Source organism: Ursus arctos, unplaced genomic scaffold (genome assembly GCF_023065955.2).
Source record: "Ursus arctos isolate Adak ecotype North America unplaced genomic scaffold, UrsArc2.0 scaffold_11, whole genome shotgun sequence".
Taxonomy (NCBI): domain Eukaryota; kingdom Metazoa; phylum Chordata; class Mammalia; order Carnivora; family Ursidae; genus Ursus; species Ursus arctos.
The window spans coordinates 14,784,560-14,799,531 of record NW_026622775.1 but is presented as its reverse complement, the minus strand read 5'-3'; the positions used below and the strand labels follow the sequence as shown (position 1 = coordinate 14,799,531).

At 39.9% G+C, this 14,972-nt stretch overlaps 1 protein-coding gene across 1 annotated transcript in view; it reads left to right on the top strand.

Annotated features, from left to right (window-relative positions):
* TNIP3 (TNFAIP3 interacting protein 3) overlaps nucleotides 1–14,553 on the top strand; it is a 35,236-nt gene extending 20,683 nt beyond the window's left edge. The window contains exons 10-13 of the mRNA XM_057310230.1: nucleotides 2,555–2,605; nucleotides 3,501–3,599; nucleotides 6,471–6,534; nucleotides 13,944–14,553. Coding sequence (XP_057166213.1) covers nucleotides 2,555–2,605; nucleotides 3,501–3,599; nucleotides 6,471–6,534; nucleotides 13,944–13,975 — 246 coding nt within the window. The 3' untranslated portion in view covers nucleotides 13,976–14,553. The remainder of the gene's footprint in view (nucleotides 1–2,554; nucleotides 2,606–3,500; nucleotides 3,600–6,470; nucleotides 6,535–13,943) is intronic.
* The last annotated feature ends 419 nt before the right edge of the window (nucleotides 14,554–14,972 follow it).

Genomic DNA, 14,972 nt, shown 5'->3' with positions numbered 1-14,972 from the left:
ATAATGATAGTCCAAGCATTTATTTTTCATTTTTTTAAAGATTTGCTTATTTGAGAGAAAGAGAGAGAGCCCTTGCACACGCACGAGTGTGGGGAGGGGCAGAGGTAGAGGAAGAGGGAGATAATCTCAAGCAGACTACCTGCTGGGCGCTGAGCCTGACACGGGGCTCAATCCCACGACCCTGAGATCATGACCTGAGCAGAAATCAAGAGTCAGACACTTAACCAATGAAGACACCCAGGCGCCCCCAAGCATTTATTTTTCAAAAGTTTATTCACTCTGGTCAAAGAATGATAGAATTCACAAAGGGATGTAGTGGATGGCTTAACAACCTATGATAAATGTATTAATGGCAGATTGAATGCCATGATATAATAGAATTAGCATGATGTTATTTGAATAGCATATTATCTGTGGTCCAAAAAAGGAATTCTTAGGTCCAATCATTCTGGCCCTAGTTGCTTACATACCAGAGTTTATTCATTCTATCACTAAGGATGTTTTAATCCAATGACTGGTAAAATAGGAGTGTGGTAAAGAGCAAGATACTTAGAGATACTTGGGAGTAGGAGTAGGGGTAAAAGCTTTGCGTCTGTGCTGCTTTGACAATTAAGAATGACATTGAGCAAGTTCTCCAACTTTCCTGTGCTTCCTTTCTTCATCTGTACAATGATAAAGTTGAACCAGATGGTCTCTGAAATATTTCTTATAATTCTAAAACCTCTGTCTCTAAAAATAAGTTACTAAATCTCTCAGTATACTCGCCTGTGAAATATGGATGATGGTTTCCACCTCACGACTTCACAAAGTTGTTCTCAGACTGAAATGAAAAAAACCTATATAAAAACATCTAGCTCAGATCATGCCTCACAGGTATTTCACAAATGATTTTAGTCTATTGGAAGGGGGAGCTTTTGAATGGAGTCAGCTAATTGTATAATTAACATGCCACATTTGTTCCTTGTAATTTAATTTTGATGCTTTCTATATGCAAGGCATTTGTGATATACTGTGAGGGACTAAAAGAATGATCCTTGCTATTAAAGACTCACAGTATAATGAGGGGAACATATATAGTCTATCCTTATCATTTGTTGATTCCATATCTGTGAATTTGCCTTCTCACTGAAATGTATATTTGTCAACCCCAAATCAATACTGATGCCACCTAAAGCCATTTGTGAACATGTACAGAGCAGAAAAACACTTGAGTCACCTTACACGCTTGTTCCCAGTTGAGGTCCAACAGAGCCTTGCCTCTGTGTGTTGGCTCTCAGACTGTAACAATGTCCTTCTCATGGTTTATTTAGTGCCACATTTTCTCATTTTTGTCCTTTTTGTTGGTTATTGCATTGCTTAAAATGGCCCCCATACGGTGCAGAGGTGGCCCCTCAGGTTCCTCAGCACAGGAAGGCCGTGCTCTGCCTTACAGAGAAAAGACATGTTAGACAAGCTTCATTCAGGGATTAACATAGTGTTAGAGGTTAAGAGTTCAATGTTACTGGATCAAAAATCTATATTCAACAAGATGCCTTTAACAGAAACACACATAAAACAAGATTCTCTATTGATCAGTCAACAAAAATGGTATGACCAGAGGCTCGTAGGAACCTAACCTTGTATTTCCCGAGGAGCAGTGGTTGCGTTTGCCACTTCATGTTCACGGTGACTTTACAGAACGTAACTCCTGTAGATAATGAAAACTGAGGGTTCACAGTACACATTGGACTATAAAAAGTCACATGGAAAATAGATAATGCCAAATGGGAGGACAAAGGAAGGAGAGAGGCGGGACTTGGAACGGTATCATTCAGTGGGGATACATGCCTCACAGGGATGAGGGACGGGGTGTGTAGGGACGACAATAGCACGACTAATGAGTCAAAGCAGAGACAGCTTTGTCTAGTTGTGTCAGATGTTGAAGGACTCAGGGTGGGTGACTGCTAGATGAGGCTGGGCCTTAAACAGGGAGAAGCCATGAAGTACAGCAGTGTGACTTTGCCCGAGTTACTCGGTGTCTCCTGTCTCAGCGTCCTCATCTGTGAAATAGGGACGAGAACATTCAGTATCACACAGAGGCATTGGGAGGGATCGGTGAGTTATCACATGTAAAGCTGTGGCTTGGTGTCTAGCGTGGATTAAGTGCACGTACAACTTCTAGCATTTACGGTGGCAGCTCTTGAAGATACAGCTGACCATCCAATTCTATTCAATAAGCACCGGAAGCTGTTTCTGTATCTGCCTATTCCTGTGTCTCTCTATTTATATCTATGTCTCAAGATATTGACCGAAAACTGAGAATTGCAATCGTTTCAACAGATTGGAATAACGGTTTGAAAAGATTCCACTTTCCAAACTTCACTTTGGTGTTTTAAGGTAGAACCAACGCAGGTCTGAAAAGTCCAAAACATGACTGTCTTCAGTGGCATGACTGCTGTATCAGTGCTTCACCGCTGGGGCTTCTGAGCAGGTCACTGACAGCTGGGTCAAGAGTAACCATAGGACGACCCATGTGGACTCGTTTGAAAACCAAATGCCTTTGTTTTGTCCATAGATAAAAGCGTGTCAGATGGAGAAAGAAAAACTAGAAAAGCAGTTAAAACAGGTACGTTGCTCCTTACGTAAATTCACCAATCTTCTTGTCGTGGTTGAAACGGCTTTAAGTTCTGCCCCCACATTCATTCCCAAGCACAGCAGTTGCCCGTGATTCCAATTAAAGGTGTATTCAAGCCCTGCTACAGATGTTCCGGAACAACCCATGCTTTGCACTATGGACTAAAATGCCAGAGGATCGATAATACTTAGGTATCACCGAGGCCTCTCAGCCCTGATGCATGTAAAAAACACATGCTTTCCAGAACATGTTACCAGTAGCTCATGCCTTAGTGTGCGCTCATGCAAATGGAGATTTCTTCATAGACCCACGAACACCTGGGAAGTATATTTCCTTGGTATTTCTTGCAGTTGCTTAGACAATGTTCCGTGGAAAAGTACATCAAAGATGTGTGCCTCTTGAGAAAATACACTATCTTCTTGGGCACTGAAGTGTCCTGTCCCATTGGTTCTCTAGTAGCCTTCAGGAATGAATATTATTTCTCTTAATTCTTGACTTCCTCTCTGGACTTTAGTGATGCTGTAGGAGTCTCTGACTACAATGTAAGAACGCGTGATTTCTGGCTTAATGGCTGGTTCTTCTTAAGCGAGGACCCTCTGTGAAGATAACTCAGAAACAGGAAGTGAACTCTCTACCTTTTAAGTGTTTCTGATGTCTTCAACATGAATAGCTACTTAGACTCTCACCTTAAGTGAAATCTGCCCCGTGAGCCTTATCTCTGTCAGTCCAGAGCCTGTGTCCGTGTGCCCACTACGTTGAGTCAGGATTATGAGAGTTCGACTGCACCTTAAGACTTCAGCCAAACCTGGGGTCGTATCAAGCAAGTGTCAGTGTGACTCCCCAGTCTCCCCCACTTCCAGTGAACTGACCACCTTATCCTCTTCAGATGCTGTTCCCAATGTGTAACTGCGGCTTGAGTTCCCACGTGCGGGATCCACGCGCACCAGCGGGCTCTGGGGCCGCACGGGATCGACAGAAGCCCCCAGTAAGTAAGAGCTCCCATCTCAACACAGAAGCGCTTCTATCACCTAATAAGTCCCAGTATTGTTTTTTTTTTTTTTCTTTTTGGTAGAAATGCTGTCTGTCTCTGTGATTTGAGCACATACTGTTGTCCCCAGAAAGAGCCTCTTTTAATGTCAGCCTCTAATTCAGAGAGTTACAGTGGCCAGTGTACACTGTGATGATCTTTTGGGGACACGGCATCCACAGGACACACATGGATATGAATAAATTCACGGAATGGTATCAAACTGAGCTGTAATTCCTTGAACATTTTTTATGGGCCATTTGAAATGACATACCTGACCCTGCCCAAAGGGCATTTTTGTGCATAAAGAAAAGCAAGTGAATATAGCAAGTCTGAAAGATGCTTTTTCCAGTTGTAAACTTATATTGAACTACTATGGGTATGGCTGCATCTGTGCAATATAGTCTTTGACATTTTCCAATTAAAAGGATATTCTTAAAGGATCCAAGAAAAAGTGACCCACTTACGTTGCTCTCTGAGGCTGTGTCTAGCCAGGCAAAATGCAACGAACAGTGGAGCAATTATTTGTGAGTGGAATTGATTTGGACAGCCAACCTGAAGAAGCCAGAACCAAAGCACCCTTGCTTCCCTTCTCCATAGCGCTGGTTCTCCCACCCCCCCCCCCACCGTCTGGATGCTGGGCTCTACTTTGTGTCTTGCCTACATAGACAGCATCTTTATGCAGGAAAAAAATATATGCATTTTTCTGCATTTCGGAAATGCTCAGACAATCCCCCTCCCCCTTAGTTTTTATTAACTCTGTTTTTAATTGTGCGAAGAATCTTGAGATTCCAACAGGAATTTTCCTAGCAGAGCATGATTCCCTTGGTTGCCATACTTTTGTGTTTGAGTGTGACTCAAAGCTCTTTTCCCAAGGGAGGAGGTAATGACTCTTTGGGTGGCAGAGGGATGTCAGAATTTAATGAGCACCCCTTCTTTGACCCTGGTGTGACACAGCACACTGCTGAGAATTGGGTTCTTTTTGTGTTGTTTCCCGTTGTCACTTCTGTCTGCTCACCCGCCCCATTTCTTTTTTTCTTTACCTGTTTGCTTACTTTTCAGTCTTTACCAGAAACATTTCTGGGAATCCCCAAACACAGCTATCATTCCTTAAATTTCTGTCTTTCAGAATGTAGATGTAAATTAATATTGTGGGAAACATAAAGAGATAGAAGGTTACTTTGGTGTTAGCTCCTACAGGTTGGGGAATTGGAGAAATATTCTCGTGAAAGGTTAACGATAAAAACAATGAATCATGCAAGTTTATCTAGAAGTAAAAATGACTATTTTCTTCAGAAGCTCATTTATGGAAAGAAGGCAGAAATTCACCTACTATAAAAGCTCATCAAACTTTCCCAATCAATTATAAGAGGTAAGGTGGTCCAGACCGTGTAAAATTATCACTGAATTAAGTCCTATATTTGGAAAAAGATTCCAAGCCATGTATAATGTCCTACATTTTCAAGCAGTATTCAGTTAAACAGAATCTTGCTATAACAGTTGAATTTCACTCCCAGAGTTCATTTTAAAAGAATATTTCATGTTTTATGCTTCTTTCTAAGCCTGAATTAAAGCACAAGCAGTAGTGTTTGTAAAGTTACAGTATATTTGCCTTCTTTTGGCAACTCTCCTGGAATCTAAAACTGAGGCTCACGTCACTTATCCTACGTGTTATTTGAGACATCTAAAAATAAACGAGGAGATAAAAAACAGAGGTGATCTCATTTCCTCTTTTAGCTTTTTCATGGACCAAAAGGAGCCAAGAGCCTAGGTGTCTGAGTGGGGGTAAAGTGGGGTCAGACTGTACTGAATGCAGCGTCTCTCAGTGTCTTGTCAGATAATTGAACTGTAAGGCTCTTTCAGTGGTCTGGCAGCCCTGTAAATGCTCCCTGCTGGCTCATTGGTAGAGACGTTTTCCCGGAGTTATTTTCAGGAGGTAATTGATTAATAGAACAAAAGGTCTGTATTCTCTGTGTCTGGGGTGGAGATAGTAGGAGGCAGGGGTGAGCACTGGGAGCAGGAAGACAGACCATCCTCATGGGCAGGTGAAGCTAGGTTGCTCTGTTCCAAGTAGGTAACTACAGAGGCACTCGTCCTAGAACTGTATCTTGAACTTCGGGTCTATGGTTTATGATTTATGCAAAGCAGTTTGTTTGACATGTTCCCTGATGTTCAATATCTAGGTGTGTGTTTAACTGGTGAAGCCTAGAAGAAAATCCCACAAGAAAAATCCAAGTCTGCCCTCACCTCTCACTGCCTCTCTAGTCTTAACTCTGAATAATCTAGACAGTAGTTTCCACGGAAGAACAGTACGAAGGGAAAAATCCACCTTGCTTCACTGTTCTGAGCCTCTATAAGCCACGTCTGTGCCGAATGGCTTAGATTTCTTCCTCGTACCCGAAAACACTAAGCTTGTCATTGTTTTCTTGGTCTTTCTGTTGCCTCCTGTGTGAGGGCTTTAAACATAGTATTTATTGATGGTAAACTGCTTTGTTTTATTTATGGGCTGTAGTAAGTTCTACAGAAGTGTTTATACTTCTGCAGATATCCAAAACACATCTGCTTTAAAAAAAAAAAAATGCCACAACCCCAAAGTAGGAGAAACTCTGGCCAACACAGAATAGATTTGGGCGGGGGGAGGCGTTGGGAGATGGGGATCGTGATGAAGGAGGTAAGAGAGATGAGCGAGATTGGCAACAGGTTTGGAATGAAAGGACTTTTGTGCTGCCTGCGTAATAAAAGCCACATAGTGTAATTATATTTTTAATACGCCACTATGTTTTGTTTGAAGTCCATATTGCTCTAATAACGTCGCATTGCTCCACGCAGCCAGACTCTCAGTGGTGTGCTCCTGACCAGTTTCCGCCAGATGTGCAGCACAAGGCGAAGAATGGTAAGACCACAGCTGTATGGAGCGTTCTTTCATGTTTACATTTTAATGGGGTCTTTTGGGGATGTTTACTCAACATACATTCGTCCGTACTCGGGGAGGGCCTTCTATAAAGTTGTGCTGCATACACAACGCTAATTTGATGCACCTGGGGTCAACTTGAACTCCTTAAGAAACAGAGAATGTTCGAGTGCAGAAATGCGGGAATCTCAGTTCTGGCTTCTGCTCCCATTCCAGGCTCAGAGTCAGTATTCCATCTGGGGCTAGAAATGAAAACTTCAAGTGGAGCTATACAGTAACAACAACAACAAAGCTCTGGGATTCCACTACAAAGGGCAGAGGCTCATGCGCTCTTCCAGGTTGAGTTTGCTAGACAGATGTTTTAAATGTCACTGGCAGACAGACAGAGGAAACCAAAGACTCAGAACTGTTCCCTAATGACTAAATGTCAGACTCCAAGTTTAGGCCAAGGTAGCCCACAACACCCACCTCTAAGTATGCTGGAAAAAAACACTAAAAAGTCACCTATCAAGTACTCACAACTGAGTACTCTTTTATCATATTTTTCTTTGGTTGACCATTCTCCTCTTCTTTCCAGCATCTGCCACACTTTCTACTGCTTGTTTCTGTGGTCTCATGAGGCCGCTTGGTAATGGGCTGTATAAACTGGCCTATAACCATAACCCCACCTCTGTTCTCATCACATATAATCAAAAGTCAACCATGCCTGCTACGTGTTTAAAAATCTCATAGAACACACACCTGTGACTGTACGTTGTTAATTTCCAGAGATTTTAATCTATCTAGGAAAGCTGAAGATGAGCCATATTCCAATTTCAGGCCATACTTGAAACTTGATCTCATTTAGTTCAAACCTGAGATCATAGAATTCTAGTTTTTACTACAAGGAGCCCATTATGGAGTGGAAATAGAAAGACAGGGGTAACACATGTAGTTTAGCAGGTCGTGTACTTCACAAGCCCAAGTTCTTCATGGTAGTCTGTGTAAATGGAGCCTCCTAGAGTTGCACAATACACAACCTGGACAGCTGTACACAGAAGCACTAGGAGTAGCAAGGGCCATAGCTTACAAAAGCATTATAGATAGAAAGATAAAAAGTGAGAACTCTATAAAAGAATGTCTAGGAATTTATCAGAAAATTGTAGGACTCTTTTTTTCTTTTCTTTGTACTAGGAATATAACCATTGGTTTTAATGAAGTTCTTGGGTCCCAGCCATAATAGAGAGCTTTTATTAGAAAGGCATACTATTAACCAGAATGATTGTTGCATAATGTCTGTGTTTTTGAAATCCATTGTTGTATAATAGCTGAGCTTCCACCCAATTATAATTTTCCACTTCGTATTATATTGGTCTGGAATGAATATTAAAGATATTCTCTCCCTGAATTGGAGTTTAACCACTAGAAAATACAATTGAGCAGTAGAGAATTCAGTAATATCATAAAGCTGTTTATGTATCACTAATAGATTCTTCTTGGACCAGTGTAATAGAAGCTAATAATTATATAAAGTGGAAGGGAAATGTGATGACTTTCCGAAACTAAATTAAATATGCAAAAATAGTATATTATAGTCAGTATATAAGACCTACAGATTTTTGTCTGCTTGGGAAGAAACATAATGAAGTTTGTGGTGTGTAAACAAGCTGTGTAACACTCTACAGATGTAAAATTACAGTGAAAAATAAGCCTCTATTATGTAGCAACCTGAGTATTTTTAAGACATTGTTCTAATCTTCACAACAATGCAATAAAATAGGTTTTATTATATTATACCATTTTACAGATGGGTAAACTGAGGCTTGGAGAATTTAAGTCGCATGCCTAAATCACACAGTCTGTAAAATTTAGCCCTGGGATTAGATTCCAGATGTATAGGACATCAAAACCTATGCTTTGAATCACATCTTACAGTGCCCTCAAAAACCTACCTCTCTCACTATATTAGAATTTTGTACAATGACAGATATAAAATGAGAATGGGGGATTTGACTTGGATAATTATATGACTTAAACCTAACCCTCAATAATCTTTTCTTCCTATGAAGCCATAACCTATGTTATTTGTGCTTGTCATTTGGTATTTTGAATATCACAGGTAAAAGCCAAAGTACTATGTAAGATTAAGTATGTAATAATTATGTTATGAACAAATTCATGCTTGGTCAGCCCTGGTAGAAACTGATGGGATATGTTGCCATTTGAACCCTTTCTTTCTCCATACCAACCCGCTCTACAGCTCACTGTGGCTTTTCTGCAGTAGGGAAGAGGGCTGATCACGGCTAGGGGACCACTGTAGAAAGAAATTCCTTGCTCAGAAATCTGCTTATTTTTGATTTCCTCCTCTTCTAGCTTCCAAAGCTGATGCTATCTCAAGGTTCAAGCCAGTTCATAAAAATTGGCAAAAGCTCTGAGATAACCCTTGTCAAAAAATCTGCCATGTACCATTATTTAATTTCAGTGGTGATTCTTACTATTTTTTATGTCATTTAATTGTAGGTCCAATGCAATTACTCAGAATTCTTAAAAGTAACTTTGTGGTGTTGTTAAATAGGAGTTTAGAAATCTTTCTGTTATACAGACATTTTTGTTATGATACTATTCATTGTCTTATTATTTGGCTAATATGTTTATCTTTCACTATTCAGGAATATACTGCTAGTCAGCATACCCTGTGTTTTGGGCTATAAATACCCAAACTCAAACAATAGAAGAAAAAAATGAGTGGAAAAATTAAGCTCTGTTTCTGGTAAATTATAAACAGAAAGTATTTTTAAAACTCTCATAAATTTTATTCATATAAGTACTGAAGTATTTTACTTGTATGTCAATGAAAATGACCCTTTTAGAAATATGGATATTTAAATGAATAATTAATAAATTAATTTGTATGTGTACTTTATACCTTGTCCAAGATCTCAGTTTTTATTAATTTCCTATGACTTCTGACAAATTGTACTTTTCTGAACCCAGTATGTATAGCACATTATAGTTTGATCCTAGTATCTATCCTTGTAATTCCTCTTACGGTAATCTAACCTGAAATAGTGGCTCTGACATCTATACATGAAGTGTTTGCAGAGAAGTAGCCCTGTGATTTTTAGAACGTACACTGGGTAATGAGTGATTAAATTGCTATGACACCACTAGGTCCTCCTTTAACGTCCCCAGAGGCTGAGGCAAGAATACGTGGAGAGCTATGTACTTCAGGCTCAATATTTAAACGTCACGAATCAGGCGTAGAAGCTATTGTAGTCTATCCTTGTATTGATAAATATAGCCGGAAGGGCAGAGTGAAATTTAAAGTGCTCGCATTCCAAACAGTTCCGTTCCAGGACACAGTGGCACAGGAAGACCTGAGCCGTGGCCCATCCCCTTCTCTTCCCACCTTTCCACTGGGAGGGCTCTTGAGTGTGAATCTGAGTACAGCCCAGCCCAGTTGGCACATCCCAACTTCATCCATATGCCCCTCATTACACCACAAACAGCACCCGTTGGCTTCAGGCCTACGGGAGGACCCAGGACCACATGAGGCCTAGAAGCAGAAACAGGGTCACTTGGGCGGGAATTTTGAGGTCTGCATGTGGGTACCAAGAGCTTGTTCTAGAAGGAGGCAGACTCACACTGGGGAGTGGCTGGAGGAGGGCCAGAGCAGAGTCCTCTAAAAGTGGGAACCTTATGAAGGGCTTCCTGGCCAAATGCTTAAAGTCAATAGGTACTGAATTGAACAGTCTTTGGGTCAACTAATTTCCAGCTTTGCCCTCAGTTACAGTCTCTGGTTAGTTTAGAATGCTTTACGGGCACATTGGAGATTAACTCTTCTTCTAAAAACTAAAGATTTAAATAAAGGTTTTCAAGATGCTTAAGACTTACTTGGCTTTCTCTCTGCACAGCACTAAATAATAGCATTTTTATATATCGAAGTTCACAGATGTTAAAGGGTTACAGTTTCTGTTTAGAAACATGTGATTTTATGAAGAACATTTTAATCTCTTTTCATCTGTTATCAGAATGGGACGCAAAATGACTTCAGTGTTTCTAGAACAATTATGGCATAGTAGAGTTAGTATAACCTTGAAAACATGTTGTTTTGTTTCTTCCTTTGTGAAATGTCGAAAGGCTATGTTTTCTAACTACATTGCGTGCCAGTCTCTTCTGTACCTTCCAAATTTTTCATATGGTGCAGAGTTGAACTTCGTCTAATGAGCTAGAGCTCAATTCTTACATGTTTGGAAAGACTTGAAATGTAGGCATGTGAGATTGTGTTGTGAGCAAACATAATTATTTCTTTACAGTATAGAGATCAAAGCTCATCTATTATAATTGGCCTTTACTAATGTCCAGTAATAACTATCTAACCGAATACTGACTGAATTCATTTCCTAGGGTTACCATAACAAAGCACCAAAAACTAGATGGCTTAAAACAGCAGAAATGTACCCTCTCACACTCTGGAGGCCAGAAGTCTGAAATCCAGGTGTTGGCAGGGTCCTGCTCCCTCCAGAGCCTCTAAGGAAGGCTCCTTCCTTGCCTCTTCCTGCTTCTAGTAGCCCCAGGAGTTGCTTGGCCTGTGGCAGCATAACTCCAATCTCTGCCTTTCTCTTCACATAGCCGTCTTCCCTCTTGTCTGTGTCTGTGTTCAAATTTTCATCTTCTTATAAGGACTCCAGTCATATTGGATGAGACTAATCCAGCATAATCTCATATTAACCTGATTATGTATGCAAAGGCCAATTTCCAAATAAGGTCAAATCCACAGGTACGAGGGGTTAAGACATGCACCTATCTTTTTTTTGCGGGGGACACAATTCAACCCATGACACTAACCATGTGTCAGAAACTATTCTAAGCACTATATATATTTATATATTATCTCATCAAAACCTTATAGCAACTCTATGAAATGAGTACTACTATTATTCCTGTTTGAAAATTGTGGAAACCGAGGAACAGAGAGACAATATGATTTGTCCAAGTCCACATAGCTGGTTATTTTTGGCTAGGATATAGATAAGCCAGGCAGTCTACTTCCAAAGCCCACACTGTAACCACCAAGCAACATGGACAACCGCATGCTACACATTAAGATATAATAGTGTCATCTTTTGGATGTATTTTATTTACATAAATTCTAATGGCCCTATCCTGAAAGCCAGAATCTTTATTTCTCAGTTTGTGTCTTTTTATAACTGTCTTTATAACTGAATATTATAGATCATTTTACATTGGTAAAATGGCTGGATTAGTTGGATTTTTTTCAGTACCTGGTAGTATGAAGAGATAGAGGAGTCAGTGTAAATAGTAAAAGCTACTTGAGATGTAAGAAACAGAAGAAACTTAGAGACTATACTTGTGTGATTTTCAATACAGATGGATAAAATATTAAGAACATTTTTCTTTTATAAAATACATTACTTAATTATCTTACCAGCAGTTAATAAAAATATTAATAAAAATTTAGAAACAGATAGTTTTATGTCTATTTCTGGATTTTTAGAGAAGAACTGCAGGAAAAATGCATCCTCATTTATAATGCTAGAAAGATCAGCTTATTGGTAAACTAAGTGATTTTGCTAAGGGAATATTAAATAAAGTGTAAGTGTATATTTATATGTACAGAAACATGAGAAAATACAGGTGGTAAATATATTCCTATGCAGACATCGATTTATAAGCAAAGACTAAACGTTCCGATTAACATTCGATATAAATAGGTGTAGGTAGGTAGGTAGATAGGTAGAACCTAGATAAGAAAAATACAGTAAGGCTAGACTAGTCACAATTCCACTGCGGGAATAAAATTGCAATATTTCTCTTAAATGGAAGATAGAAATCTGTAGGGAAATGAGGTTTCTATTACGTATTGCATCCCAACTGGGAAGAGTGTTTACTTACCAACGTTTCCTTACTGTTGATGTGTAAGCATGCACGTTCTGAGGTGAGTGGGCCTGTAGGGAGCAGACTTCCCGTTTAACCTCTTCTGCGGCACTGGGCCCCTCCCCTCATAGGGGACTTTAGATTCAGCCGACCCTTGATGTGGAGTCAGACATGGCCTCTGCCACCAAGATCTCTGGGTCCTATTCGGATCACTTCAGCATCATGGTACTTAACCTGTGCTCCTGTGAGCACAAAAGGAGAGAGTGTAACTCATACCATTAACAAATACTAAGGCACACAGTCAGTGAGTGGAGTTCTTTACCAACCAATAAGGCGCTGTGAGAACCTACGATTCCCTGGTGGCCTTTCTCTTGCCTTGCCGTTCAAACTGTGGAGCCAAGTCTGATGACAGAAGTCTCTTCCCACATTCACCGCATGGGGACACTCTGTCTTCCCTGCAAGGAGTTGAAGACCTGTTTTTTGCTTTTGTTCACGTTTCCATTCTGCCACGGATCCTCTCGTTGGTCACAATCGCTCTTTGTCTGAAACATGGGGATAATGACCCTCGCTTCTATACCTGTTTCACAAGAGGGCTATCAAAACTCCAGAGGAATTAATTTTTCTTAATGTTTTAAGATATCCAGGGGTAGGTTTCATAAATGGATTAAATCTAAACCGTAGACCACTCAGACTAGTGGATTATGCTTCTGGGTCCAAATTTATGTTCTCACCATATTAGACATCTTTTTGGTGTAATGGTCACCATTTTTAGAAGAGTATTTTTTTTAAGTCTGGAAAGGAAACAGTTAGTTAGTCAGTTAGTTAGTATAAATGTCTGTTTATTCGAAATACCAAATACAGGGCAGCAAGTATAAAACATTTAATATATTCTCAATTGTTACTGTGAAAAGGAAAATACCTTGTTTCTTGAAATTCGTATGTAGTTTTTCTGTCACCATGAGTAGAGCTCTTCAATTTTATCTTCTCTATGGTGCTCATTTGTGGCATTCTATCCTAGTCCTACTGATATATACCACTTTTTTCAAATTGGTCTTCATGGCACATTAACACATCTTAAGTGCTGTGATCTTTTCTATAGCTTTGACAGTAATGTACCCTTCACCATACTTAGAGTAGTTTATGTGGTAGTTATCTTCCCGTGGGCTAGTACTAAACCTAATAGTAACATATATGACTTACTTTCCTAAGCAAATGCCTGAGCCACCAAAATGCCAGCAAAGATGAGAAATAGTACAGAATATTCCTCTTCAGGCATGAGTAGAACTAGGCCACAGCTGATTTCACAAAGTGGTAAGCATATGTCAATGCTTAAAATAATAACCCTCCATTTCCCGCCTCTTGATTTTTCACTGTAAACTTGTGGGAGCTCATGAATAAAATATTTCTCTCTCTCTTTTTTTGCCAGCCTCAAAGTTTATGTTAGCCCTGAGCCAGAAGAAGAGAAATGAATTTTTAATTTTTAATCTGAAACATTTTCCTGCTGTTTTTCATAGGCTTCTCCTCAGAAAAGAAGGTCAGTCAGTAGAAGCACACACAAGTGGAGGAACATACGGGCCAAAGAGAGAGCTTGGCTGAGGGCCCTCATTCTTCTTTTTACTGGTGGTGACTTGTGTCTGCACAACTGCGCATGATCTACTCCATGATTTGTGTGCGGTAGTGTTTCCCTTTGGCACGGAGAGAGGAAAAGACTTGGGACAGCTAAGATCCTGATCAAGTCTGAGAAGCCAGCATGACACAACCAAACACAACGTCCAGTTTCCTCGAAATGAGATTTGGCAGATGGATTATGCGCCATCTTTGAAACACTCTTCAGCATATTGCTGTTGGATTTACAGAGACAGACTTCATGATTTCAGCAACTCCACTTTTGGTACCATGATGTTCGAATTGATTGAAATATATGTTCCCTGGGGGAAAAGTTTCTGCAGGTGTAAATTTGTAACATTGCTCCCATTATTTTTGTAGGGGCTTGATTCTTTAGCCACTTTTACTAGATACTGTGTTCCTCATTGTTGGCCTTGGCGAGCCTATGAATAGGACTGAAGACATGTATAGACTTCCTTAAACTAAATGAATGGTTCAGTCTGAATAAAACGGTAACCTGGAAACTATGCTTTGAACAGATCTGTCCTTTAAAGTGGAGAGAAATTGTGAGCCTCCTTCATTTTTCGGTGGGATAGATTACGAAAGATAAAACCCTACTGTGCTGATGATGGCTTCGATGTGTTCCTATGTACTTAGAGTAGTAGTTCGGAGACACACGGATTTGGGGTGAAATCTGTTTTTTCTTCCCATGGATTTGAGTAATTATCAATGAACAACACGTCTGACTTCTCAAACCTATGAAAGTGAAAAATGAATGTATCAAATTCTACTGCAATTAAATTATATGGTGGCATGACAGATATCTAATGACTAAGCAGATTTAAAAGTATTACGTTCATCCATTTAATAAGGTTTCTGCTAGGACCAACCGGAGGTCCTCTTTGTGAGAAGTTGTATGGCAGGAGTGTGAGATCCGC